Source organism: Chlorocebus sabaeus, chromosome 23 (assembly GCF_047675955.1).
Source record: "Chlorocebus sabaeus isolate Y175 chromosome 23, mChlSab1.0.hap1, whole genome shotgun sequence".
Classification (NCBI taxonomy): Eukaryota; Metazoa; Chordata; class Mammalia; order Primates; family Cercopithecidae; genus Chlorocebus; species Chlorocebus sabaeus.
Window position 1 is genome coordinate 31,721,774 of NC_132926.1, and position 27,286 is coordinate 31,749,059.

General features: G+C 51.4%; 1 protein-coding gene across 10 annotated transcripts in view; it reads right to left on the minus strand.

Annotated features, from left to right (window-relative positions):
- Nucleotides 1-22,787, minus strand: part of TCOF1 (treacle ribosome biogenesis factor 1) — a 41,312-nt gene extending 18,525 nt beyond the window's left edge. For 6 of the 10 annotated variants that reach the window (XM_038006009.2, XM_038006018.2, XM_038006011.2 and 3 more), the window contains exons 1-17: nt 22,597-22,787; nt 19,140-19,195; nt 16,061-16,200; nt 12,735-12,808; nt 11,765-11,951; nt 11,094-11,167; nt 8,458-8,688; nt 7,191-7,403; nt 6,766-6,960; nt 6,416-6,625; nt 6,022-6,234; nt 5,682-5,870; nt 5,240-5,485; nt 4,950-5,147; nt 2,532-2,669; nt 2,166-2,345; nt 1,842-2,042 (exon numbers count right to left, since the gene is read on the minus strand). In XM_038006009.2, coding sequence (XP_037861937.1) covers nt 1,842-2,042; nt 2,166-2,345; nt 2,532-2,669; nt 4,950-5,147; nt 5,240-5,485; nt 5,682-5,870; nt 6,022-6,234; nt 6,416-6,625; nt 6,766-6,960; nt 7,191-7,403; nt 8,458-8,688; nt 11,094-11,167; nt 11,765-11,951; nt 12,735-12,808; nt 16,061-16,200; nt 19,140-19,195; nt 22,597-22,704 — 2,853 coding nt within the window. In that variant the 5' untranslated portion in view covers nt 22,705-22,787. The remainder of the gene's footprint in view (nt 1-1,841; nt 2,043-2,165; nt 2,346-2,531; nt 2,670-4,949; nt 5,148-5,239; nt 5,486-5,681; nt 5,871-6,021; nt 6,235-6,415; nt 6,626-6,765; nt 6,961-7,190; nt 7,404-8,457; nt 8,689-11,093; nt 11,168-11,764; nt 11,952-12,734; nt 12,809-16,060; nt 16,201-19,139; nt 19,196-22,596) is intronic. The other 4 variants (XM_038006034.2, XM_038006032.2, XM_073010585.1 and 1 more) reach the window with 3 other exon arrangements.
- Between the last annotated feature and the right edge of the window lie 4,499 nt (nt 22,788-27,286).

Below are 27,286 nucleotides of genomic sequence, written 5' to 3' on the forward strand. Positions count from 1 at the left end.
GTAGGACAGCAGCCTTCAGTGACCATGCACGTTCATGCCCAGCCCGTCTGCACACACTGAGGGGCCCTGTCCACTTTTGTGCCTGGTCATCCTTCAGCTCAATCACCCGCTCCTCTTCTGGCCTCTCAGAGACCTGCTCTTTCAGCTGTCAGCACCACCAGCATCCTCTCCGATAATCCGGCCACCTGTCTTGCCCCACAGACTGTGAGCTCCTTGAGGGCAGGGCCAATGTCTTTCGCCCCCAGTAATGGTTTGGTATATCAAAGGCAGAGGTTAGGGATAGGGAGCATTCATCTCAGTGCTTGTTTTACTCATGAAGAAAACAAATCTAAGAGAGGTTATGCAGCTTGGCCTGGCACAGGGACTTCCAGCTTCCCTTAAGAAATGGAAGATCTGGCCACAAAGAAGGTCCATTTCCACAGTCATGACTGGCTGAAGCTGATAGGAACTGTCCTTATGGATGGGGCAAGGGCTCCCCGGTCTGTCCTACTTGCTATCATTATCTACCATCTCTCCTGACATCTATTTTATTTTATTTTATTTTATTTTTGAGACAGAGTCTCACTCTGTTGCCCAGACTGGAGTGCAACGGCACGATCTTGGCTCACTGCAAACTCCGCTTTCCAGGTTCAAGCGATTCTCCTGCCTCGGCCTCCCGAGTACCTGGAACTACAGGCACCCGCCATCATGCCTGGCTAATTTTTGTATTTTTTTTTTTTTTTTTTTAGTAGAGACAGAGTTTCACCATGTTGGCCAGGCTGGTCTTGAACTCCTGACCTCATGATCTGCCCGCCTTGGCCTCCCAAACTACTGGGATTACAGGCTTGAACCACTGCGCCCGGCTGACATCTATCATTTCTGCCAGGCCTGCATCAGTCACGTCCATCACACACCTGTGCCCTGGCAGTGCTGGAGTCTGTCATCCCACACTTCTGTAGGATGCAGCAAGCCCTGCTGTCTTCTGCAAGCAGACCGAGGGAATTGTCCAGATTTTCTTTCTCCCCAGTCTTCAGGGCCCAGGTTTGGCACTAAGCTAGACAAGCCCTGCCTGAGAAGATGCACCTGCCTATGTGAGGCCCCAGGCCAAGGTGAGGGACGAGACTTCCTCCATCTCTTCAGGGCCTCGGGGGACCTGTGCCACACTCCAAGTTTCCTTGGGACTCTGATAGGGAGAGTCATTTTGTATTACGTCAACGTATGCACAATGACCAACATGTAAGACTCTTGGTCTCACATGACCTGGTGGGAGATACTGGCCTAACCTATAGGGCTGGTGGAAACCTCAACCTAGACACAGACCCGGGACCCTTTTAGCGAGGGAAGTCTTGGTTTGGGGAGTTTTAGTAGTAGGTTTTACCTAAGGAGATGTGGATGACAGCAGAGGGAGGGGGGCATGGTGGAGCCAGAGCCTTAAGCCTTAACCTGACCTTCCTTCCTTTTCCTTACCTGGCCCTAAACCCTGGTTTTTCATTTTTCTTTTCTTTTTTTTTTTTTTTTTTGAGAGAGTCTCACTCACTCTCATCACCCAGGCTGGAGTATAGTGGCATGATCTCAGCTCACTGCAAGCTCTGCCTCCCGGGTTCACACCATTCTCCTGCCTCAGCCTCCCGAGTAGCTGGGATTACAGGCACCCGCCACCATGCCCAGCTAATTTTTATATTTTTAGTAGAGATGAGGTTTCACCATGTTGGCCAGGCTGGTCTCGAACCCCTGACCTCAAGTGATACGTCCGCCTTGGCCTCCCAAAGTGCTAGAATTACAGGTGTGAGCCACCGTGCCCGGCCCTATACTCCAATTCTGAGGAGTGGGTGTTGGTGGCTCAGAGGCCTGGCAAGTCTCACCTGGGCAGAGGTTGCAGCTGCTGGTGCCTCCCCATCACTGTTTGACTCCTCGCTGCTGCTCCCTGAGTCATCCTGCTTCCCCACCTGGGTGGCCAAAGGCCCTGTCTTCCCAGGAGGTGCTGGGGCAGCCCCTTTCCTGGGGGACTCCTTGGCAGGAGCCAAGGCAGCTCTGACCTGGGGGGTCTTCCCTGAAGGCTTCGCCTGGAGTGAGAAACAGGATGAGGGGAGAGAGCCTGGAGGGTGGACATGTGAGGAGACAAGAGCTGGATGCGGCAAAAGTGTTACATCCCATGTAGGAGATGTTCTCCATTCCCTCCCCCTCACCTGAGCCGGCGTCTCCGTCTCTTCCTCACTGTCTGACTCCTCCTCACTGCTCCCCGAGTCCTCCTCTGGCCCTGTCTGGACTTGAGCTGCTGCAGCCACGGCCTTCCCCACAGGTGGCACAGATGCTGGGCCCCTCACCAAGACGGTACTGTTCTGGAGGTTTCTCACTGGTGGCTTCGCCTGAATTGCAGGGGGATAACAGGATTGGAGGCGGAAGTGATTCCTTTCAGGTCCCACTTTCCACCATGGCACAACTCTGGGTGGGTGGCCTGCCCACGCAGGAGCCTTCTCCAGGCTGGGCTCAGTGAGTGGTCCTCCTCTCTGCTCCAACCCTCCACACCTCCTGTGGCTTCTGGCTCCACTTGCCTTGGCTGGAGACCTCTGTTTGGCTTGAGCAGCTGCAGTGACAACTTTTCCAGGAGCTGAAATTGTCCCTTTTGCTGGAGATGCTCTGACGGCAGCTGGGTTGGCTTTGGCCTGGGTTTTTTTTACTGAGGTTTTCACCTGAGTGGAGAAAAGGAAATTAAGGAGGGAGAAAGTGAGAGAGAGTAAAGCAGCTAGCCAAGAATACAGATTCTGGAGCCAGAGCCTGAGTCTGGATTCTGGCTCCTCCACGCAATTGCTGTGTGAACCTAAGCACATCACTTTATCTCACTGGGCCTCAGTTCAGTCTTCTAACAAATGGAGATAATAATAAGGCCCACCTATGGGTTATAATGAAGACTAAATAGGAGATTCAGAGTTTAACATGTCTGGAACATAAACACTCAAACTCATTGTGCGTGCCTTCCTTAGCATTAGCTAAGCATAAGACTACCTAAAACAAAGATGTTTTCCAGGCTCCTTTTCAGCTAGGTGGCCATGTCATTAAATTCCGGTTCGTAGAATGTAAGTTGAGTACCATAAAAAGTCAGAAACATGTCCTTCCTCCTCCAGGCTAGATGGAATGCTGAGGTAAGAGCTGGAGCTCAAGCAGCCACGGCAGAACAAGATACTTGTTGTTCAAGGTTTTCTTCAGCTTAATCTAGTCTTAACCGATATCCAGAGAACCCCCAAAAGGCCTGTCAGGGACTCCAACAAATAGGACAGCAAGAAAGAGGGAAATTCCCAGAGTGAGATCCTTGACAGGAGTGACAGCAAGCCTGATGTGAAACAGAACGAGGAATCTGGCAGCATCTCAAGACCCCTGCCTCACTCAGGGAGGGCATCTGGTCAGTGTCAGAAAACATCCCCATCCCCCAGTATTCCTCGAACACATGAGGTCAAGTGAGGTGAAGAATCAGGACTTCAAAAAGAAAGATTCCCTACAGTGTGGACCAAGTATGACTCAGGCCGAGGTACTCATCAGCACAGCACGTAAGTCCTCCAGAGGGGAGCCATGTTTTCCACAAGAAATAAGACACCAAGACTGACTTGACCTAACAAGTCTCAATACACAAAAAAGGATTGAAATCATACAAAATATGTTCTCTAACCACAATGTGATTAAATTAGAAATCAGCAACAAAAAGAAACCTGGGTAATCCCAGATATTTGGAAATTAAACAGCTTACTTCAAAACAGCTCATAGTTCAAAAAATAAAAGCAAAACACCCACCTCATGGTACAGGTGGGAGGCTCAGAAGGGAAGACAAATATTTAAGTGATCTGCACAAGGCAACTCTGTAAGGCACTGGGTCTGGAATGTGCCTGCAGCTTGAGAAAGAGGAGAGGAGGATCTGGAAGGGGCCCCTGCAGAGCTTAAAAGCCTCAATGGAGGAATCCTAGGACCCTCGGGTCCCACGAGTCAACAATGAGAGGGGGACAAAAAAAAAAAAATCAGTAGAAATGTGTGCTCTGGTACAGAGAAAAAAGAAATGACTAATTTCTGAGTGGTTACAGAAAAAAATAGAGCGACAATTAAAAATAATAAACAGTGGGTGGGTGAGTGCAGGGAGTGAGCCATCTTCTCTCAGCTCTTCCAGGCAGGGAGACCTCACTCTTGATCTGTTCCACATTAGCCTGGCCCATCGTCAGAGTGACAGGAGACAACTTGCTGTGTGCAGGTCCCTTGCTGGGTGTGGCAGGTGAGATCTCACCTAAATTCTTACCCAAACTTGTGAGGGCTGATTTTGTGTTTACAGAAGAGTAAGGGCTCTGAGGACTTCAGCACTGGCCAGGATGTGGGGCTGGGGCTGAAACTTTAACCCAGGTGGTCTGGCTCTAAACCCCTGCCAGCCATCCCACCACAATGTGCTGCCTGTGGCAAGGCACCCAAGCCGGGCACTCTCCCATTCCCTGGCCTTGCATAGACTGCTTCCTCTGCTGGAACACTCTCCCTGCCCATCTCTTTCAGCCCATGGTTCAGATGCCGCCACCTCCTGTAAAAGGCCTAGATACTCTCACCTGTCATGCTGTGCAGCCCAGGCTTACACCCTCTAACTCAACCCCATCACTCCACACTGGAGGAGCACGTCCATGCTCCACAGAGACAGGACTTCCCCGAGGAACAGGGCCTCAGCAGCCCCAGACAAGGGCAGCACCTGGCAGGGTGGGAACTCCAGAGCTTGTGAAAACCACAGGGAATAAATCAGCGGGAGCTCAAAAGGCCAACAAGACAAGAGACCCTGGAGCTCTGATGGGCAGAGGAGACATGGAGTGAAAGATAGGGAAGGACGCTGTGTTGAGGCTACCGCTGAGGCTTCTGCACACCTGCAGGCAAGACTAGCCCCCAATCAAGCCCATCCTCAGCCTTGGCTCAGGAACAGCTGTGGGTGGGATGGGCCTGCTCCTTCTAGGCCTCACCTGTGCTGAAGGTGCAGCTGCCTCTTCACTGTCTGATTCCTCCTCACTGCTCTCAGAGTCTTCCTGCATCTCAGCTTTCACCTGGGTGACCGTAGGCCCCGTCTTCCCAGGAAGTACTGGAGTGGTCCCTTGCCCCAAGGACCCCTTGACAGGCACTGAGGCCGCTTTCACCTGGAGGCCTTTCCCCACAGACTTTGCCTGGGATGACAAGTGGAAGAGAGGTGTCTCCAGGAGTCCAAAGGACCACCTAGGGGCGGCCCTGAGGTCCACCCAGAAAACACAGGCCTCACCTGTCCCATGGTTACTGCAGGACCTGTCTTCTCTTCCTCACTATCTGATTCCTCACTGCTTGAAGAATCCTCTGCTGGTCTCTGGGTGCCCCCAGCCACAGCTGGGGATGAGCCTACTGGAGAAGTCGCAGTTCCTGATTTCCGGGGGGCTTGGGTGCCCACTCGCACAGGGGTGACCTTGGCAGATGCAGTATTGGTTTTCTTTGCGCAGGCCTTGGTCTGAGGAATTTTCAGAGCTGGTTTTGCCTAAAGGGACACCAAAGAAAGGCTGGAGAAGATTCCTGAACTCAGAGTCCCCCATCTGTTCTGAGGTGGAGCCCCACTACTGTTCTGCCCCACCAGTCAGAACCCATGATCTGCCTGAGGGAAGCACAGCTCCCCAGGGGGCTGACTGTGGTGTGGTAGATCAGGCCATCTGGCAGCCTCCTTCCCCAGGCCTCACCTGAGCTGTAGTCATGGCTGCTGGTGTCTCCTCACTGTCCGCACTGTCCGACGACTCCTCGCTGCTCTCTGAGTCTTCCATGGGCTTTTCAGCCTTGACCTGGATGGCTACAGGCCCTGCCTTCTGAGGTGGCCCCTTGGCAGGACCAGAGGCGGGTTTGGCCTGGAGGACTTTCCCCAAGGACTTTTCCTGGAGTGAGATACACAGGATCAGGAGAGGAAGCCCCGAGTAGGTGTGTACAGACATTAAGAGACCAAGACGGTAGACAGAGTCCCAGTGGGAGGCTATGGGTGGCTCCACTGTGAGGGAAAAAAAAGAGCCTTACAGGCAGGGGCCTCACCTGAGCCGGGGCCACAGCTGTGGGCACCTCTCCATCATCGCTGTCTGATGACTCCTCACTGCTGCTGTCTGAGTCCTCCCACTTCCCCACCTGGGCCGAGGGTGTTGTAGGCGCCACCTTCCCAGGTAGCACTGGGCCGGCGCCTTTCCCCAAGGGCCCCGTGCCCATGGTGGAGGCAGGTTTCACCTGGGGGTTTTTCCCCAAGGGCTTCACCTGGGAGACACAATGGACAAGATCAGGGAGTCCAGAAGGAGAATATGAGTGAAGACCTAGGTGGGGAGGAGAGCAAACGAAGCCAGCCGCATAGGGCTCTAGGTTCAGAGAGGAAAAGTCAAGCCCACAGGAGGTGTTCTGAGGCAAGGCACAGGCCATGCAGGGCGGCTTCCAGCCTCACCTGAGCTGCGTTCATGGCTGCCGGTGCCTCCCTGTCACTGTCTGACTCCTCACTGCTGCTCCCCGAGTCCTCCTCCTGCTTCCCTGCCTGGGCCTGGGTGGCTGCAGGCCCTGTTTTCCTAGGAGGTGCTGAGGCAGCCCCTTTCCTGGGGGACTCCTTGGCAGAGGCCGGGGCAGCTCTGACCTGGGAGGTCTTCCTTGAAGGCTTCGTCTGGAGTGAGAAACAGGATGAGAGGGGAGAGCCCGGAAGGTGTGAGGAGAAAGGAGCTGGATGAGGCAAAGGTGGCCATACCCATGCAGGTGCTGGGGTTTAGGCATGGGGCTACTCTCCACCCCTCCCCTCTGCCTCACCTGAGCAGGCGCCTCCTCCTCACTGTCCGAGTCCTCGCTGCTGCTCTGCGAGTCCTCCTCCTGCTTCCCCGTCTGGGCCTTGGCAACTGCAGGCCCTGTCTTCCCAGGGGGCGCTGGGGCAGCTCCTTTCCTGGTGGACTCCTTGGCAGGGGCTGAGGCAGCTCCGACCTGAGGGGTTTTTCCTGAGGCCTTTGCCTGGAGAAACAAGATAAGGAGAGACAGCCCAGGGGATGGATGTGTGAGGAGACACAGGACACCAGGTAAAGAAGACCAGAGAGGGCAAATGACGCCACACAGTGAGAGGGGAGTAAGGGGCTGGGGTCTGAGGCACGCCCCGGGCTTTGACACAGAGTGGGAGAACAAGTCCTGAGAAGGCCTTCTGGGGGAGGGCCTGGCTGCATGGGGTCTCCCTCCTCAGGCTTCACCTGAAGCAGGGCCTTGGCAGCCGGCGTCTCTTCCTCACTGTCAGACGATTCCTCGCTGCTGCTCTCTGAGTCCTCCTCTGACTTCCCTGCCTTGGTCTGGAAGGCTACAGCCCCTGCCTTCCCAGGGGGTGCTGAGGTAGCCCCTTTCCCAGGGGTCCCCTTGGCAGGGGTCGAGGCAGCTCTGACCTGGAGAATTTTTTCAGAGGCCTTTACCTAGTAAAAAAGAAAGGGCAGTTTGCTCTCCTGCTTGTGAAAACTCTCTGGTGATGCCTTTAAGATAAAGTCCAGAGGCCTTAATGAGGCTCCTAAGACCCCCCCCACCCCGGCTTCCCTTCCCAGGTAGCACTGGGCCGGCGCCTTTCCCCAACAGCCCGGTGCCAATGGTGGAGGCAGGTTTCACCTGGGGGTTTTCCCCCAAGGGCTTCACTTGGGAGACACAATACAACAAGATCAGGGAGGGAGTCCTACTTCCACCTCAAGGCCTTGACAGTTGCTGAGCCCCTGCCTGGAATGACCTTCCTAAGAGTGCTTCCTCCTTCTGGTCTTTGCTGAGAGGCCTTCTCCCAAGGCCAGCCCAGATCACTCTGTTTCAAGTTGCCATTCCTACATCCCCCACCCGACTTTCCCCTTTACCATTTACCAGCAGCTAACACAGGGGATCTGCTTATCTACTGCATGCCTCCACCTTGTCCTTCCCCAAGCCTGGGGCTGGGCGGGTGACCCTCACTCTTCCTCCTTCCTGCTCTGACTTGCATTGCTTTCCAGCCCCTGTCTTGCCCTTGGGATGCACCCAGAGTCTTGGGGCTGCAGCCCTGCCCGCTCCCAGCAGATGGGGAAGGGAACTGGATTCCCTTTAGCTAATATGGTGTTTGCACCCAGAGCCTTGGGGCTGCAGCCCTGCCCGCTCCCAGCAGATGGGGAAGGGAACTGGATTCCCTTTAGCTAATATGGTGTTTGCCTGCTCAGGGTCTGGTTTGTCCTGAGACATCAGAGGACCAGGCAATCAAAACTTCTCAAGTACCTCACAGCAGGACTGGCTGGGAAGGACAGCGGCCCATTTACTAGGCAGAGAAACTGAGGCAAAGTTGGTCACAGACAAAGTAGAGTGCAGGACTCCCCTGTGGGAAGCAGGCTGTTCTTGCTCTTCAGCTTCACACCGTACTCCTCCCTCTCCCCAACTCCAGTGGCAGAGGTGCTCATGGGATAGTGCTCAGGCTGCTGGGGGACCCGCAGGTCCTCCAAGGGGCAGCCCTCCTCCAGGCCTCACCTGGCTTGGTGTCCCTATAGGGGCCTCCTCCTCGCTTTCAGACCCCTCCTCACTACTCTCTGACTCTTCTTCTGGCTTCTTGGCCCTCTTGGCTGTGGGCAGGGCCCCTCCTCTGACCTGGGGTGTCACATCCCCCACCTTCCCAGGGGCTGGGGCCACCTTTCTTGCTGGAGACTCCTTAGTAGAAACCGATGAGGCTTTGACCTGGGCTGGTTTTACTGAGGGTTTCCCCTGGAACAAGAGGATGGAATTAGAAAATTAATAATAATTACTGTTTCCCTTAAGGTTCTGTATTAGGTGCTTCAACAGTTGATAAAGCTCTTTCCTAATGTCATTGGATTTTTAAGCAACTCCCTGAGACAGTTATTAGCTTTAGACCCATTTTCCAGAAAAATACAAGAGGCTTAAAGAGGTAAAATTACTCATGATCAATATGAAGGGGCAGAGCCCCACTGGAACCCTGGACTGTCTGACTTTGGCACAGATCTCAAAACCATTACGCTCATCTCCCACCTGGCACACGCAGGGGTCGGCCTGAGAGACGGGCCACATCTCTCAATCAGGAGAGCTCATCCTGTCTGCCCCTTAAACTCAAGTATCTGATCACAGCAGCCAACCCGAGGGCGGGGAGTTCAGGATGTGAACACCACCCCTGCCACTGGTGTGCTGGACACCTTGGGCAAATTCCTTCCTTTTGTGAGCTCTTTCCTGCACTTCCACAATTCAGAAATTTCCCAGGCAGTCAGTGCCCTACTTCCACCTCTGAGATCCATCACACCCCTTGCAGCCCTGGGTTTCTGGGGCGTCTGCTACTGGAGCTCTGCACAGCCTCAGCCCATTGAGTTTGTGTGTTTATGGAGGGCTGGGAGCGGTCCCCTTCCCTTTGGCAAGGCCTGGGGTGATAGAAGCCAGGGGCGTCCTTATGGCTGGTGGTATCTAGGGCCCAAAGGTGAGGATGGAAGGTGGAGGGCAGCCCTTGGTCAGGTCTGGGGTAGATGGGGTGAGCTTTCAACCTTCACAGGGTTACCACGCTACAGTAAAGTCAGAAGTTCCCTGGGCACCAGATCAGTTCATCCCTGATTTGTGCTGGTTTTCCGTCGAAAACATCTTTCCAACTGTGGACACCTTGTTCTTCCAGCCCCCAGCCTCTTATGCCAGTATTACTCCAAGAGTCTCCTACATGGCCTCACTGCTTTTATTCTGCACTGCCCTCCAACCCAGGCTGCAGCCAGCAATCTTTTTGAAACACAAATCAGGCCATCTCTTTGTGCTGGGATGGCTTCTCACAGCCCCTAGAATAAAACCCAAATTCCTTATGGTGGTCCTCAAGGTCAGACAGAAGATCTGGCCCCTGTCTACCTAGGACTTCATCTTGTGTCACTTTCCCCACAATTTATTTGTTTTTTTAAAAATAACACCTTGTAGAGACAGGGTCTCACTATGTTGCTCAGGCTGGGTTCAAACTGCTGGACTCAAATGATCCTCCTGCCTTGGCCTCCCAAAGTGCTGCACTAACAGGTGTGAGCCACCGTGCCTGGTTTCTCCCTCTCATTTAAAGATCAATGTTTTGGCCAGGTGCAGCGGCTCATGCCTGTAATCCCAGCACTTTCAGAGGCCAAGGCAAGTGGACCACTTGAGGTCAGGAGTTCGAGACCAGCCTGGCCAACATGGTGAAACCCCGTCTCTACAAAAAAAAACAAAAATCAGCCAGGCGTGGTGGCATGCACCTGTAATCCCAGCTACTCGGGAGGCTGAGGCACGAGAATCGCTTGAACCCAGGAGGTGGAAGTTGCAGCTAGCCAAGATCACGCCACTGTACTCCAGCCTGGGTGACAGAGTGAGACTCTTAAAAAAATAAAAAAAAGATCAATGTTCTTTAAAAGCACCAAATTCTCTTTGCCTCCTTCTCTGCACATGCCATTCCTTCTGCTTACGCCTACTCATCAATGTCAGGTTCCTGCCCCACATGGTTCTCTACATTTCCCCTTCATAGCAGCCATCACCACAGTTAAATATTTGAGGGATGCTCCCTTGCCCCATGGCACCAGGAACTCTGCCTGTCCTGCTCATCACTATATATTCCCCAGGCCTGCCACTTAGTAGGTACACAATAAAAAGTAACCTGTGAGGACCTTTTCCAGCTCAAAGTTCACAAACCCAAGAGTCCAGCCCAACTCTAGCCAAGTATCTAGGTCTGGCATTCACCACTGGGCCCAGAACCCTCTCAGCAGCCGCAGCCCTAGCCACACCACAAGATAGCCACACTGTTGCCCCTGGGCCCTGCTCTTGCCCCATTTCCTGTCTTGAATGCCCTGACTCCTCTACACCCCTTCCCAGTGAAGCCCACTGTGCTTTGAGGCCTTGCTCCAGGCCACCTCTCCCAGGAAGCCTTGTCTAGTCTCACAGGCAGGAGGGGGTCCTCCTCCCACCCCCGGGGCCGATCTTACACTCAGAGTGCAGCAAGCAGCACCAGGCTCTTCTCCCTGCCCCTCCCCGGCTGCAGCCTTTCCAGTTCCCGGTCACCCTGCCACAGGTGCTGAACTGATCTGGGCCCACTGGTGTCTGAAGACCCAGACAGGCTCCTGGGAGGGTTAGAGGCTGGGAGAGGGCAACTCCTAGGGATGGGTGGCAATTACCTCCACATCTGTCTCATCGCTGGAGCTGGAGGTGTCCTCGCTGGAGCTGTCGGCCTGGCCTGCTGACACCATCCCTGAGGGTCGGACACAGAGGGGACTGAGGGACTTCCTTTCCAGCCTCACCTGCCCCTTCCCAGCACCTCCCAACAAACCAGCTGCTCATCAAAGCCAGGTGCTGAGTGCTCACCCTTCACGTGCACTGAGCTGTGAAGCCCCGTTCTGAGGTGAGTACCATCACCATCCCTGAGGCCCTGGAAAGGGCTGTGAGGGGACCCAACAAGCACGCACCAGCAACAGTCTACAGAACCTCCATCCACCATCATATCCACTGATGCAGGCCGGACAGATGTCTACTCTACATAGGAAACAGGCAAACTCAGGCCTTTCAATTTAGTCTCTGAGCTACCAGTGGTCCCTGTAACTCACCAGGGAGTCATAAAGCAGAAAATGCTCCAACCACTAGATGGGCTGTTCAGCCCGAGGCCAGGTCCCTGTAGCTGACCCTCCCTCATCCAGGGGATGGGAAAATGGCCTAAGGTGCAGGAACCTGGCTGTCATGGAGACAAAACTTTGGTTCCAGAAATGTCCCAGAACTGAACAAAGCAATGCCTAGGCCTGCCTCACCAGCCCAAGTTCTGGGGACTTGATTCCTAGAGGTGGGGGCTTCTCACCAGGCTTGGCAGCAGCTCCAAAGGCCGGGACACTCCCCTCCTCCTCAGTTTCTGAGACCAACGTAGTATTTGCTGATGGTTCTGCTGACTTCCTGGGAGACTTCCCAGAAAGAAGGTTGGTCACTGTCTTCCCAGTGGCAGGGTGTGGCATGGAGTTCCCAGTCTTGCCGGCTTTCTCTGTCTCTGCCTACAGAGAACAAGAGTGACAGACACATCTGGTATGGCATGGTGAAGTAAGAGCACAGGCCACTTGCATCTGAACCCAATCTTACCACTTCCTAGCTGTGTGGGTTTGGGTAAACTATCCCTTCAATCAGTCTCCCAATCTTTAAAGTGAGGTTAAAAACAGTACCTCCTCTCACCAGACGTGTTGAGAGAACAGAATCCCAGTTCTTGGGACACGGTAGGGTTATTTACTAAGTGGTAAGTAGCAGTTTGTTGATCTTATCATTATTTCATAATTACTTTGAGACATTGTTGCTAATGCTCCAGGCAATTGCAGAGGCACAATTCTTTATACATGTATGTATCTGACTCTGCTTTCTGGATTATCAGAAAATGACACCCTGTTTTCTGAGCAGTTTCCAGTTTGGAAAATGCTTTTAGAGTTTCAGAACCACAGGTGTCTTGATCACTACGGTGCCTCCATACCTAGCACAGTGCCTGGAACATAACAGGTATTAGTCAAGATCTGTTGAGTGACAGGTGAATGCAGGGATTAAAGAGGAAAGAAATCGCCTATCTCAGGTGTAGAATGTGCCCAGTGGCCCATTGCAGCAGGCATCATCCTCATCTTATAGAAAAGTAAACTGAGGCCCAGAGAGGTGAAGGGAGTAAGATCCCACAACTGGTGACACAGGTTCAGCTCTGAATCCAGGTGGGGCAATTACAACCCTATCCTTCTCTGACAGGAGACTGTCCCCTACCAGGTAAATCCCATAGGCAAAGCTTGGAAAGCAGTCCCACTCACCTTGGCTTTTTCTTTCAGGCTTGATGGCAAGTCCGCCCCCAGGACTGAGGAGTTGGTAGATGCTAGTCTTGGGGCTGCAAGAAACAAACATCTGCTAAAGGAGCCAGATGAGCTTTTCTCATCTATGAATGGCAAACAGGTTTCATCTCACCTAACACTTCTATTGGTATTGGCTGCCTGGTGCTGGCATGAGGATCTGAGGCTGAGCCCAGACTTGCGGGAATGAGCTCTGTGATACATCAGCCAGGTCCACCAGGAGCAAGAGAGAAGAGGATGTACGTGTCTGCATCCCTGCATCCCTGATGGACTCCCAACTCCCCTGCAGCATGAGGCGTTGAGGCCCTTGGAGGGAAAAGGACTGGCCCACATTCTCGCTGCCTACTGGGCACTTCACACTGCAATGGGCAATGGGCACCATTCACATAGACCACCACACCGTAGCCCTGAAAGCTGCTCGGCAAAAAGCGGCAGTGGTCAGGCAGGCAGCCAGCCAGCCCCAGGTCCACAGAGAAAGTTGCCTGGAATTCAAATGGCTTCTTAGTGGACAGGTAGCTGAACCATGCCACCTGAGTCCCATTAGATATCGATATTCACTGATTCTCAGTGCTTTTTTATTACTTAATTAATTTTTTGAGACAGAGTATCGCTCTGTCGCTCAGACTAGAGAGCAGTGGCATGATCTCGGCTCACTGCAAGCTCCGCCTCCCGGGTTCATACCATTCTCCTGCCTCAGCCTCCCGAGTAGCTGGGACTACAGGAGCCCGCCACCATGCCCGACTAATTTTTTGTATTTTTAGAGAGACGGGGTTTCACCATGTTAGCTAGGATGGTCTCGATCTCCTGACCTTGTGATCTGCCCACCTTGGCCTCCCAAAGTGCTAGGATTACAGGTGTGAGCCACCGCACCCGGCTTCTCAGTGCTTTTATACCAGGGTATTGTCTCCTTAAATCTTAGATTTCCATTGTTAAGGAGAATGTTGCTGAGATGAATGGCATGATCTAATTCTTTTCCTGGCACTTCATCTCTCTCTTTCTATAATTATGGAAAATTTTAAGTAGTAAGTAGGAAGAACCAGGCAGCTCCAACCATTAGCAACTTGTGACCAATCTTCTCATCTCATCTAATACCTCACTCACCCTTCCCCATCAAACATTACTTTGAAGAAAATACCAGATATTCTATCATGTTGCCCACAAATACTTCAGCATGATTCTCTCTCAATGAGGACCCTTTAAAAAATTTTTTTTGAGACAGGGTCTTGCTCTGCTGCCCAGGCTGGAGTACGGTGGCACATTCATAGCTCACTGCAACCTCCAATGCCTGGGCTCAAATGATCCTCCTACCTCAGCCTCCCGAGTAGCTGGGACCACCAGTGCATGCCAGCATGCCCAGCTAATTTTCTTATTTTTCGCAGAGATGGGGTCTCACTATGTTGCTGAGGATGCCAAAGAGGACTCCTTCTTTTTTTTTTTTTTTTTGAAACAGTCTTGCTTTGTTGCCCAGGCTGGAGTGCAATGGCATGGTCATGGCTCACTGCAGCCTTGACCTCCTGGGCTCAAGTAATCCTCCCACCTCAGGCCTCCCAGGCAGCTGAAACTATAGGCACATGCCACCATGCCCGGCTAAATTTTAAATTTTTTGTAGAGACAGGGTTTTGCCACGTTGCCCAGGCTGGTCTGCAACCCCTGGGCTCAAGTGATCCTTCTACCTAGACCTCCCAAAGTGCTGGGATTACCAGTGTAAGCCACCATGCCCAAACCAATGAGGACTTTTTAAAAAATAAAATTACATACTCGGGAGGCTGAGGCAGGAGGATCACTTGAGGTTAGGAGTTCCAGTCTAGGCAACATGGCAAGACCTCATCTCAAAAAAAGCCCCAAACAACAACAACAAAAAGTATTTGCACTTACATTATCACAGCTTATAAAATTAATACCAAATAATCAGTATGAAATTTTACCATTTGTGTTTCAAATAGCATGCAGGTCTGTATATATGCATGTATGAATACATGTCTGAATGACTATAGAGGCAAAGGAGGAAGTTTTAAAGGCTGCCTACCAGGACATGCACTTAGGAATGATGGGGAACAGGGTAGGAGAACAAGAAACCTTTAATTTTTCTTCTATACATTCTTCTGCAATTCAAAGTGAACTTGTTCTGCATTTATAATGTAAAATTAAGTGATACATAATCTATATCCAGGGCGCAGTGGCTCATGCCTGTAATCCCAGCCCTTTGGGAGGCCAAGGTGGGCGGATCACCTGAGGTCAGGAGTTTGAGACTAGTCTGGCTAACATCGTGAAACCCTGTCTCTACTGGGGGAAAAAAAAAGCCCCACAAAATGAGCTGGGAGTAGTGGTGCATGCCTGTAGTCCCAGCTACTCGGGAGGCTGAGGCAGGAGAATCACTTGAACCCAGTGGGTGGGGGTTGCTCTGAGCTGACATCATGCAATTGTATTCCAGCCTGGGTGACAAGAGTGAAACTCCATCTCAAAAAAAAAAATAATAAAAGATACACCCAGTATGATCTCAAACACTTTAAAAGCAGGCTCAGGGAGCTGGGCATGGTGGTATGTACATGTAATTCCAGCTACTTAAGAGGTTAAGGCAGGAGGACTGCTTGAGCTCAGGAGTTCAAGACCAGCCTGGGCAACATGGCGAGACCTCGTCTTGAAAAATAAAAAGCAAGTATTAAGAGATTTGTCTTGCATGTAAGCAAAAGAAGATAATATGATGCACATGAGACACAGCAATTCCTCTGTAGAGTTATGGCTGCTGTTGGGGAAAGTACAAGGAGCCCTGGGGACCTTAGGGGAAGAAGGGGCTATAAAAGCTTTGACTGAGTTACTCCTGCAAACGGTGTAAAACCAGTACCTAGTACAGCCTTCCAGTGCTAATGGGTACAATTCTAAAAACATGAAGGTCAGCAATTCCTGAAGCATCCCACAGGTCACACAGAAAATGTGTCTGCTAGGTGCCTTCTGAAATCCCTCCAGCAGAACTTCTGAACATGTGTCTTCTTTCCAGCTAATAAGAATCACCTGGGAGCCTGTAACAGGCTAGCTCCCGGGCCCCGTACACCAAACGAGACTGGAAGGATCCATCTGGTGGTTTTGGTTTGGCCTTGCATCCCCAGAGCCTGGAGATAGAATGCCTGGCACAGAGGAAGGGCTCAAATACCTCCAAAGATAGGTGGTGCCCTCCCAATTTTCTCCCCAGGGTCTTTTAGGTCTTCCAGTGATAACAGAAGAAGTTGGAGGTAGACTCTACCGTAGAACAATCAATATTCCACAGCCTGTTCCCAAAGCTGCAAGGCTCTTACTGGCTTTGGCGTTTTCAGCTTCTGCTTCCTCCTCCTCTTCCGAGCTCTCTGAGGTGCTGATGGGGTCTGACACACGGGTCTTCTTAGCTTGCAGTGCCGCATCTTCCTCTGCCTTCCGCTTCCGACCAAGCTCTGAGGTTCTGCAGGACAAGGGTGACTGTCTATACCAACTGGGTGACAGAACAACTCCACAAGATTTGACTAGACCTTCCCACATCCTTCCAGCTCTTCAAGGCAATATGCATAGAATCTAAACAGTGGTGAAAACACAGTATAGATACAATTTTGTATTCTGCATTTTCACTCACTTCATAAAGTGCTTTTACAATTCTTGATTAGTCTTTAAAATAATCAGGAATGCTGGATAATGGTATATAACAGCTGCAGCAGCTACCAGTCTTTAAGTGATAGGGGCTGACCCACGCAGGCACCTCACAGAACCGCCCAGGCTCTTCCTCCTGCAGAACGTGCTGTGTGGACCGTGCCTTCTTGGAAGACTCTGCCCAAGTCCTTGTCCTTCACGTCTCAACTTTAATGTTGCCTCCCCAGAGAGGCCCTCGATGATTGTGCCCCTCCCCCAAGCCATGCTCTGCCCTGTGATCCTGTTTCATTTTCTTCAGAGCTTTTCTCTATCTCCTGTTATTTTACTTACTTCCTAGACTCCTCCCCTACACAGAAAGGCCCAGGGAGGGGGGCAGTTGGCAGCTCACTACAGTATCCTCAGTGCCTCGCACATGTCTCAAAAACTGAACAGCTAAGTGACTTGCTCATGGCAAAGTGAGTCTGGGGCATGGGTAGGATAAGCACCTAGGTGGCTGGGTCCCTGGACTTTCAAGTCTCACGCCCGTTGACCCCTATCCCAGGGAGTCACTGTCCAGGCCCCAGGTTTCCCAGCCACAATGGACTCTGTTCTATTATGGTTTGGGATGTGACACTCGGGTCTCTTGTTCCCACGAAAACCACTTGTCAGGATTCTCCTTTAAAAACAGGTTTTGTTTTTACGTGTATCAATTTATTCTGCCTCTTTTCCCCCAACAAAAATGCTGAGCAGGGATTTTTCTCTGGTTTGTTCCCAGTTATATCAAGAATATTGCCTGGGTTGTTGTAGGTGCTCAATAAATACTCGGGGGTGGGGGTGGGGGCCGCGGTGTAGGAAGTGGGGAGCCTCCAACCAGTAGTTTTAGCACTTTATATGGACCACTGTGTCTAACCCTCACAATGCAATGAGATAATTGCCATCATTATTTTCATTTTATAGGTGAAGACACAGACTCAGGGAGGCCCAGAAATCCACTCAAGGTCATACATACAGCTAGTTGCTGGGTTTGAACTCTGCAGGGAATTGCTAGGCTACGCTGTCTTCGGTGGGTTTGAGGTCCTTGTCCCACACTCAGCACCCCTCACCCATAGAAGGGGCCGGTGGCAGGGAAAAGTGTGCAGAGCAGCTCACTGAAGCAGTTTTCTGGGGGAAGGAAGTACTACGAATAACACCCACACATCTGGGCAAGTCAGGGTGAGGAAGTGTGGGCTGTAACCTGTACTCTAAGCTCTCCTTAGCTGCAGAGGACAGCCAAGAACTGAGGGCTGGCACGGTTTTCAATGATCTTAGCTCTCCACCAGAGGCTGTAATCCCTTCCACACCATTTCTGCCTTTGTTTACACACCTCTAATGACAGGGAGCTCACCACTTCCACCGTAGCCTACCTCATTTTTAGATAGCTCTGATGTCGTTATACTCAGAAGCTGAAACCTGTCTTCCTGAAGGAGGTATATTTGGGGCCCACTTCTGTCTCCAGGGCCTCAGAGAACGCACTATTCTTGGTCCTCAAAGATGTGCAGTGGTCCCTCACACCCCTCTCCTGCCTCCTTTCCACCCAAGGCAATTCAGTACTCTCTACCATGCCTCATGGGATGTGTCTGCACATCCTTCACTCCCTTAGTCAGCTGTGGTCAGACCAGTGCATGAAGATGACACAATTACTCTCTCCATTTTCTAACCATTCCTCTGTTGATACATCCTTGGATGATTCCCCCTTCCTTGAAGAGTACTTAAATTTTATATGTTTAAAAGGCATCTCACACTCAACATGTCATTGAAGTCTTTCCCCTCCAAACTGGGTTCCCTTTAAGCTCTATGCATGGGTATAAAAGCCAGACGTGGAGTCAATCAGATACTTCCTCTCCCACCCATCCACAGGCCCTGGTTTCATCCCTAGGATTCTTGGGAATCCACTGTGTACCCCGTTCTCCCTGTGTCAAGCCCCATCAGCTCTTGCCTGGATGATGGTGTCCATGGCCCGACCAGTCTCACCATGGTGCAGAGTGATCTCCTCACTTTTTCACCCTACCATGGCCCCGCTGCTCTTGGATAAAGACAAAATTCCTCACCAAAATTCCTCAACCAGCCCACGTGTGGCTATCCATGCCATAACCTAGCCCCATCTGTACTGTCCGCCAGCCACAGGACTTAGCATGAGCAATTTCCACTGGCAGGTGCGTTCCACCTGCCACTCCCTACCTACTGCATAGTTCACTCCTCCAATTCCTGCAGCTCTCAAGTCAAAGATCACCTCAGGGAAGCTTCCCCTGGACCCCCAAATGAAGCCAGGCTTACCCATTTATGTGGCTGTGACAACAGGTTCCTCTCTTTTGTAATCCTTACTACCACTGTAATTTAACATTCATTTGCTTCATTCTTTGACTCATGCCTACCTCCTTGGCTATGATGTCAGCTGCTGGAAAGAAGGAACCACGTCTGTCTCACTCGTGACAATATTTGCATACTAAGAATAGGACTTGGCTTTCAGGAGGTGCTCAATAAACATTTGTTGGTCAACGGAATAACAAGCTGGTGAGAAGCTCTTGTTCTTAAGAGATCACAGCTCTCAGTGTGCCCTCCCACTACCAGATATCCACACAGAAATACCCATCCATGTGATGTGAGCTAGCTTTCTGGAGGCAACAGTGGTGCCCAGAGTGGGCTACGGGGACAGATCTCAGACCAGACAGGTATCCCAGCTTATTCCAAGCTGAGTTGCTTGGGGTGTCCCTACTCCACCCTGCTGGCCCCACCACTTACTGTTGCCAGTGTGTATAGATGTCCAGAAGGGTTACGGGTTGAGCCAGGAAACACTTCTGCAGAGAGGTAAAGAGAAAGCCACAATTAACCCCCAGCACAGTAAGGATCCTCCTTGGGCCCAACTCTCCCCAAACTCATGACTTGCACAGACAGGTGGTTCAGAAGAGGGTCTTTTTGGCTAGGCACGATGGCTCATACCTGTAATCTCAGCACTTTGGGAGGCTGAGGCAGGAAGATCACTTGAGCCCAGGAATTCAAGACCAGTCTGGGCAACATAGTGAGACTGTCTCTACAAAAAAATTTTAAAATTAGCTGAGAATGGTGGCATGCACTGGTGATCCCACCTACTCAGAAGGCTGAGGTGGGAGGATCACTTGAGCCCAGGATATCGAGGCCGTGGTGAGTCATGCTTGCGCCACTGTACTTCAGCCTGGGCAACAGAGGAAGACCCTTTATTCAAAAAAAGGGTGATGGGCCCTAAGACGTTATCTATGCTTTTCCCATTCTCTCTGAACCCAACATGCTCAGGGAAGTATGTCTGCTTGGCCCTGCCATTTCTGTCCAAAACCTTCCAGAGACAAGACGGACAACTAATCCCAGCTAAAACCTTTTAAGACAACATGGTGAGAGGCCCCTTTGAAAGGCCAGAGTTGGAATGTTCCAAGCTAGCATCTATCCAGCTCCCAGTCTCTCTGGCACTATCCATGCCTAGAGGCTATGAGACAGGTTTTTTCCCAACTTTGACCTTTAAAAAAGCTTTCAAAGACCTGGCCAGCCAATCTTCCCAAAGCTCAAACCACAGCCCAGACACCTGAACCATCCAGGTGCATGACCACAGTCCACTACTCTGCAGGGAAAAGACTGGGCCCAAATGGTACCGGTACCTTGGTGGAAGCAGACAGAATCAGGTGGAATCCAGGCCTTTGGAGCAGAGGCCAGAGGACCCACCACTGTTTCTGTGAATGTCAAGAAGCCAGGATATCAAGTACTCCAATGAGGCTAAGCAATGTGGGGCATGGGTAGACTGAACTAATCTCGTCACCTCTTCAAACTTCAGGTTTCTTCTTCTTAACATGGGGCAACAGCGATACCCACCTTGCAGGCTGCTATCTGGTTTGAACAAGACCATCTGTCAGTGCCCAGCAGTGAGCCGGTAACACTAAGACTTCAAAGTCAGTTTCCCTCTGCTCCACCTCAGGCAAAGTGTCCTCCTTGCTGTCCTCAAATGTGTCAGGCTACCCTGCCTCTAACAGGGCCTTGCTATTCTTGTTGTCTGGAATGTTCTCTCTCCTGTTAACTACGTAGCTCACTCCCTCATTTCCTTCAGGTCTCTGCCCAAATGACACCTTCTCAATGAGACTTCCCTGACTGCCCTACTTATAACTGAACTCAGACACCCCTTATCCCCCTTGCCTGCCTTATTTTACAGTAAGCACCAACCATCACTGGATACACTATATCACTAACTTATTAAACTTTTTCTATTTGTTACCTGTCTGCTCCTACTAGAATGTGTGCTCCACAAGGGCAGGATATTTCTGCTCCAATGAAGATGGGTACTAGCTCTTGCTCTCCTTATCTGTGAAGTACTATAACTGCAGTAGGAAGAGCAAGTGAGGTTCAGAGAGAGTGGGAAAAGCATAGATAACGTCTTAGGGCCCATCACCCTTTAGTCCCTCCAGGAGGTTCTGAGAGCAAGCATTAGGAACAGAGCCTACACCATAGGGCAAAGGGATCTGACTACTGAGGACACCCTCTCACCAGCTCAAAACTCTCCATTGGTTTACCACTGCTTTTCCAAGGAAGATCAAACTGCCCACCAGACCGCTCCAGTCAGCCCCTGCCTCCATCTCCCCAGGGGCATCTGGCTGTTGTATTCCACACTTCAGCTGCTATGGACAAATTTTTTTTTCTTTTCAGATGGAGTCTCGCTTTGTCGCCCAGGATGAAGTGCAGTGGCTCAACCTCAGCTCACTGCAACCTCTGCCTCCTGGGTTCAAGTGATTCTCCTGCCTCAGCCTCCCGAGTAACTGGGACTACAGGTGCACGCCACCATGTCTGGCTAATTTTTGCATTTTTAGTAGAGACAGGGTTTCACCACGTTGGTCAGGCTGGTTTTGAACTCCTGGCCTCAAGTGATCCGCCTGCCTCGGCCTCCCAAAGTGCTGGGATTACAGGAGTGAGCTATGGCACCTGGCCTGTTATGGACTTAAAAAAATTTTTTTGAGACAGTGTCTTGCTCTGTTGCCCAGGCTGGAGTGTGGTGGCATGATCATGGCTCATACTGTATCCTCAAACTCCTGGGCTCAAGAGAGTGGACTTTCTTGAGGCCAGTGTGTACACAAGTTCCCTCCCACCAGAAGGCATTTACACCTCAGCTATTCCTGACCAGGGCAATCTGCCATCCGTCTCTTTTTTTTTTTTTTTTTTTGAGATGGAGTCTGGCTTTATCACCCAGGCGGGAGTGCAGTGGCAGAGTCTTGGCTCACTGCAACCTCTACCTCCGGGGTTCAAGCAATTCTAGTGCCTCAGTCACATGAGTAGCCAGGATTACAGGCGTGCACCACCACGCCTGGCTAATTTTTGTATTTTTAGTAGAGACGGGGTTTCACCATGTTGGCCAGGCTGGTATCGAACTGACCTCAAGTGATCCACCCACCTCAGCCTCCCTAAGTGCTGGGATTACAGGCGTGAGCTACCGTGCCCGGCCCATCCCTCTCATTCTTAACACTTATTGTAGTGCTAAGTATATAGTTACTTTTGTGATTCTTTGATTTGTCTACCTTACTAGAGTGTAAGCTCCAGGAGAGCTGGGAGACAGTGCTCACCATCACTTCGTACTGCTCGTTTATCCATTTCACACGGTTTTTGGTGCCCATGAACCAAACACCATTCGAACACCAGGAAGCGCCCCGAGTACCGGATTAATCAACCAAGTAAGAAATGACTGTACCACGAGTTCGACTCCCAAAGCTGTTCGTCTCAGTACAGGCAATCGCTAAAGGCCTGAGTTCCAGCTCAACTAAGGGGCTGTGGGGTCCCTTCTCCAGGCGCTCCCCCGAGGGGCTGGTTGCAATCCACTCCCGAGACTCGCAGCAACCTCCTCGTCCCAGGGGGGCCGCGCTGCGCCTAGCCACGTGGCGAGAGACTTGGGAAACTTAAAACACCCGCTACCAGGAAGGGGGTGGAGGTAAGGGACGCGGGAATTACAAAGTTCGGCCCCAGCGAGCACACTTTCTGGCCCAACCCACTGCACAGATGAGGAAAGTGAGGCCCAGGGGAACTGAAGTCGCAGTGGGGAGGCAGAGATTGCGGCTCCTCTCGTACCCCTGGCCCGCGCAGTCGAGCACTGCGGGACCCGGCTCCCGGCGCCCACCGGGTCGCCTGGGGACGGGGCGCGGGCCTCTAATATCCACATCTTGCACGCGGCCCTCGCACACGGCCCACGAACGCTTACCTGGCCGCTCTGCTCCTTCACTTCCCGCGCCGCACGCACATAGCCAGCCCGCAGCAGATGGTGGTAGATCAGGGGAAGTAGCTCCCGCCGCTTCCTGGCCTCGGCCATGCCCGCGACCCCCGGCCGGCCGGCTACCTGCACGCCCCGCCTTAGTCCCCGCCTGCCACTTCCCTCGCGCCCTAAGACCTCGCGCGCCCCACTTCCGGCTCCTCTTTGGCTCCGGCCGCGCGGCGCGCCGGGAAACGTAGTCTCCTCTCCAGGAGTGGCCGGCCCCGCCCCTCAAAGCGAAAGGGGCGGAGACTCGTGGGCAACAAGACCGCCCATTGGCGCTGAGCAGGCGGGGCTAGACAGGGACCCGCCCCCAGGCCCGGCCGTGACATGGATGACTCTTTTAATCTTTCCGGCTGGCTCCTTGAAGAGATTTGTCTTCCTTGTTAATTCTCTGATGGCTGGGTCTGCGTTTTACTCGTCTCTGAACTCCCTAATCTGGATCTTTCTCTAGATCCGAACTTCGTACTGCCATTATCTGCTCGTTTATCCATTTCACACGGTTTTTGGTGCCCATGAACCAGACACGAGTTGTCAGGTTATTCATTCATTCATTCGCTAATTAAACAAATCTGTAGTAAGCACTGTAACTTGGGCTAGCACCGGGCTAGGCTAGGAGGATTCAGAAGATGCATAATACATGGCGGTTGCCCTCAAAGCTCACAGAGACGACTGTCCGTAACCAAGCAACTATAGTTCAATATCTGGTGTGCATTGTCAGCGACAGATGCGGCCTATGGGCGCCCCAAGGAGGGGCACCAAACCCCAAAGAGATATCTAAGCTGAGGCATAAAGACACCTGAAATTGCTGGGTGCAAAGGAGAGGACTGGCAGAGGGCACTGCTTGAGTCTAGGCATGAGAAAACACCCTGCTATTGCCTGGGAACCCTAAACCCAGAACTCCCAGTGTGCGCTGCTGGGCTGTAGAGGTGGGGTGGGGTGGGGTGGGGAAGAGGGAACAAATGAGGGCCCATGAGGATGAAGAAGTAGGCAAGGTCTGCCACACCCCCACCCCGAACGGAGTTTGGACTTTGCTCTGAGGGCATTAGATAGTCTCTGACTGGCTTTTCAAAGGAGGTTGACCTTGTTTTGTGTTTTTAAAAGATTGCTAAAACCAAAGCACATACTATTAATACTAAATGTGAGGCTGTTGTAGTTGTTGAGGGAAGGTTGGCAGGGAAAAGGTGAGGTAGGCTGGAGAATGTTAGAGTCAACTGTTCTTAACTTCATGGACCCATTGAGAATCTGATGGCAGCATGTTTCTTACCAGTGCAGGAGTCCCTAACCCTAGGAAGTCCAGGTATGTGCTTATGTTTGTCTTGAACTTGAATGGAAAATGTTATGTGTCTGTACACATTCAACATTTCCGATTTTCTTGAGCAAATATTTATTGAGCACCTACCATTGGGGATGAAATAGTCTCTACTTCTATAGAGCTTACAGTCTAATGGAGGAGACTAATAGTCATACAATACAGTGTTACAAACAGCGGGTAAGTGCCAGAAGGAAAAAGATAGTGTTTTCTTATGTAATAATATAGTGTTTAAAAGCTGCACTGGAGTCACACTGCCTGGGTTCAAATTCTGGCTTTGCCTCATTAGGTGACTTTGGGCAAGTTACATAACTTTGCTGTGACTCAGTTTCTTTATCTGTACAATGGAGATAATTAGAATTTCTACCACATTGGGTTGTCATAAGGAGTAAATGAATTCTCAGCAAAAATGCTTGGAGGAGCTCTGAACAATAGCGCTCTGTGTGTGCGTGTGTGCTATTATTGTGAAAGCATTTAACAGGAAGGAGGGATCTATTTTTTTCTTGGGAGTTAGAGAAGGTTTCCCTGAGAAATTGATGGTTATAAGGAAACCAGAACTATGTGTAAGGGAGAGTCGGGGAGAAGAAACCTGAGCAGTGGGAAGAACCTGTGCAAAGGGCCTAGGGCAGAAGTTACAGCTGAGAGAATAGACAAGAAAAGGCCTTTGTAGCATGGCCCAGAGGGAGAGCAGGGGGACTGGGGAGTGTAGAAGGTGGGCAGAGGGCAGACTCCATGTGAAGGATTGGGCACATCAGGTTTTTTTTTCTCCATCCTAAGAGCCATTGGAAGCCACTGACGGTATAAGCCCAAGAGGTACAGGATGAAATCTGAATTTTACTGTGACCTGTGTGCCTGCCCAGTGGAGAGTGGAGTGTGTCTGGTGGGTATGAGTAGATTTGGGAAGACAAGCCAGGGTTAGGAGTGCAGGCAGGCATCCAGGGAGAAGACAGTATGTGTATCGGGGGCAGGGGAGGGGGTGAAGTGGTGGGGGAGGGGGTGGGGGGGCGGGGCGGGGCTGGTGGCAGTGGAGTTGGAGAGCAGTGGAAGGTTCCCAGAGTTAATCAGGAACTAAAGTTGTCACAGAGGTGTGTTGGAATGTGAGGGGAAGGAAGAGGCAATGTCAGAATGGACCTTGAGGTTTCCGTGCAAACAAGTAGGCAGTATCTTTCACTGAGATAGAAAAAACTGGAAGAGGATTGAGACGGGGGTGGTTTGATTGAGGAGAGGAGGATGTGGACAGAGAGGTGAAAGTATATATTCTACATTAGACATCTTGAGCTTGAAATGCCTTACAGTCACCATGTGCAGATGTTGAGAAGGTTCTTGGAAACCTGGGTTTGGACGTGGCGTGGAGGTCTGGGCTAGAGATGAAGATGAGAAGTTGTCGATAGAGAGATGATAACTGCGGCTGTGGATGAGAAGAAGCTTGCCCAGGGCAAAGAATGTGGAGAGAGAAGAGAGATGGCCCAGGACGAAGGTTTGAGGTACATCTACAGATTAGGGCTGTGTACACAAGGATCTCCTGCAAAAGCTGATCAGGAGTGGCTGGACAGGCTGGAGAAAGCCCAGGAGAGTGGGCTTGTGGAAGGTGGCCAAGGGAGACATTTTAGGACGCTGTGAAGACTTGATGGAGGGAAATGCTCTGAGGGGTCAGATAGGAGGAGGGTGCAGCCCTGGGCTTTGGTTTATGGACAGGCGTGGAGACTGTTGGGGCCTTAGGGAGGGCTATTTATGTGTGGCATGATGGAGGGGGTCAGATGGCAGTGGTCTGATGAGTGCAGGAGGGATGAGGGAGGCAGTGGGTCTTTTGAGATGATTTTGTGTAAAAAGGACAAGAAAGATAAAGTGATAGGTCCAATATGTATGTTAGGGGAGGTGTGTTTTAAAGTAGAAGAAACCTGAGATTTGTTTAAAAGTGAATGGCAGATCCAGGAGAGCGAGGTTAATCAAGAGTGTAAGAAATAGGGGAGATAATCAGTGAGTAAAGTTCTCTCAAGCATGTGCGAGGGGCTGGGATCAGGCATGTGGGTGGGGGGGGGTTGGTCTTGGGGAGGAGGAGGGATGAGTTCTCTAGAACCCAAAAGCAGGAACAAAGAGAGGATGGGTGCAGATGTAGATGTAGGTTTATAGTGGGATGTTAAGGGAGATTTCATTTTGAGCTTCTATTTTTTCTGCAAAGTGGGAGGCAAGGTCTTCTGCTGAGAGTGAAGAAGAGGTGGTGAGGAGTTTGAAAGAAGGAGAATGATCATTCAGAGTGTTGAGAAGCAACTTGCCCACGAAATCCCCAATTGCCTGACAGTCTTGGCTCCCCAGTTGAGGTTGGTGGTCCTTAGTGTATGTGTGTCTCATCCTGTCCTGCTGAGTGAAATCCTCCATCAGGGCTCACCTACCCAGCTGCAGGCTGGGAGGATGTATGTACACAGTGGGATTTATCCAGGCCTAGGGCTTTGCCAGATGGGTAGGGAAAAAACGGCACAGGGGTCTAAAGTGTTGGCAAAGAGATGCTAAAATTCTGGGTCCTGGGATCTAGGCTGGGTAGTGAGGGAAGCAGGGCAGATGGGGTGTTTGCAGGGAGAGAGTGGAACCCTTCATGGGCCAGGCCTTATGAGGTTGGGAGCCCTGAGATCAGAGAGGGCTGGGAGCTGGAACTGGTGGTGACACCCAGGTTTCCGCTTGGGTGGCTGGATGGGTGATGAATATACATGGTGAGCATACAAACCATTGTGAGATCTAAGATTTTTTTCCACCAACACCTCCAGGAACCAGTTTTCATTTCCTTGAGGGCATCAAGGCCCCACTTGAGAATGCATGCCTTAGTAGAATGTAAACTCCCTGAAGGCAGACTTACCTTTGCCTTGTTGGTTGCATTATTTCCAACATTTTGTGCAGTGCCTGCACACAGCAGGCACTTAATAAGTATTGGCAAGGGCAGGAATGGTTACAGACCTCTCCTGAAGAAGAAGGGAGGGCAGGGCAGGCAAAGAGCTCACTGAGTCTAGGCCTGGAGGCAGTAGTGTGGAAGGCTGTGGAAGGCAGTGGGGAAGGAACTGGACTGTGCATCCTTGGCTGACCCTGGAAGAAATGCAGAACTGGAATTAAATTAAAGAATGAAAACAAAGCCGCACCAGGATGGTCTAATACCTTCTGTCTGGCAACAGGTTGTTTGTTTTCGTTTTGCTCCTAATAAAATTCATTGTCGGCACTTATGCTTTGTCCTCGGCTCCTGGGAGGCTGCCTCTTCTGTGGACAATTTCTTTATTTCCCTCATTTTCCAAATCATACCCTTCACTGAATTGCCTCAGGGCCCAAGCACAAAATTAGAACATTACA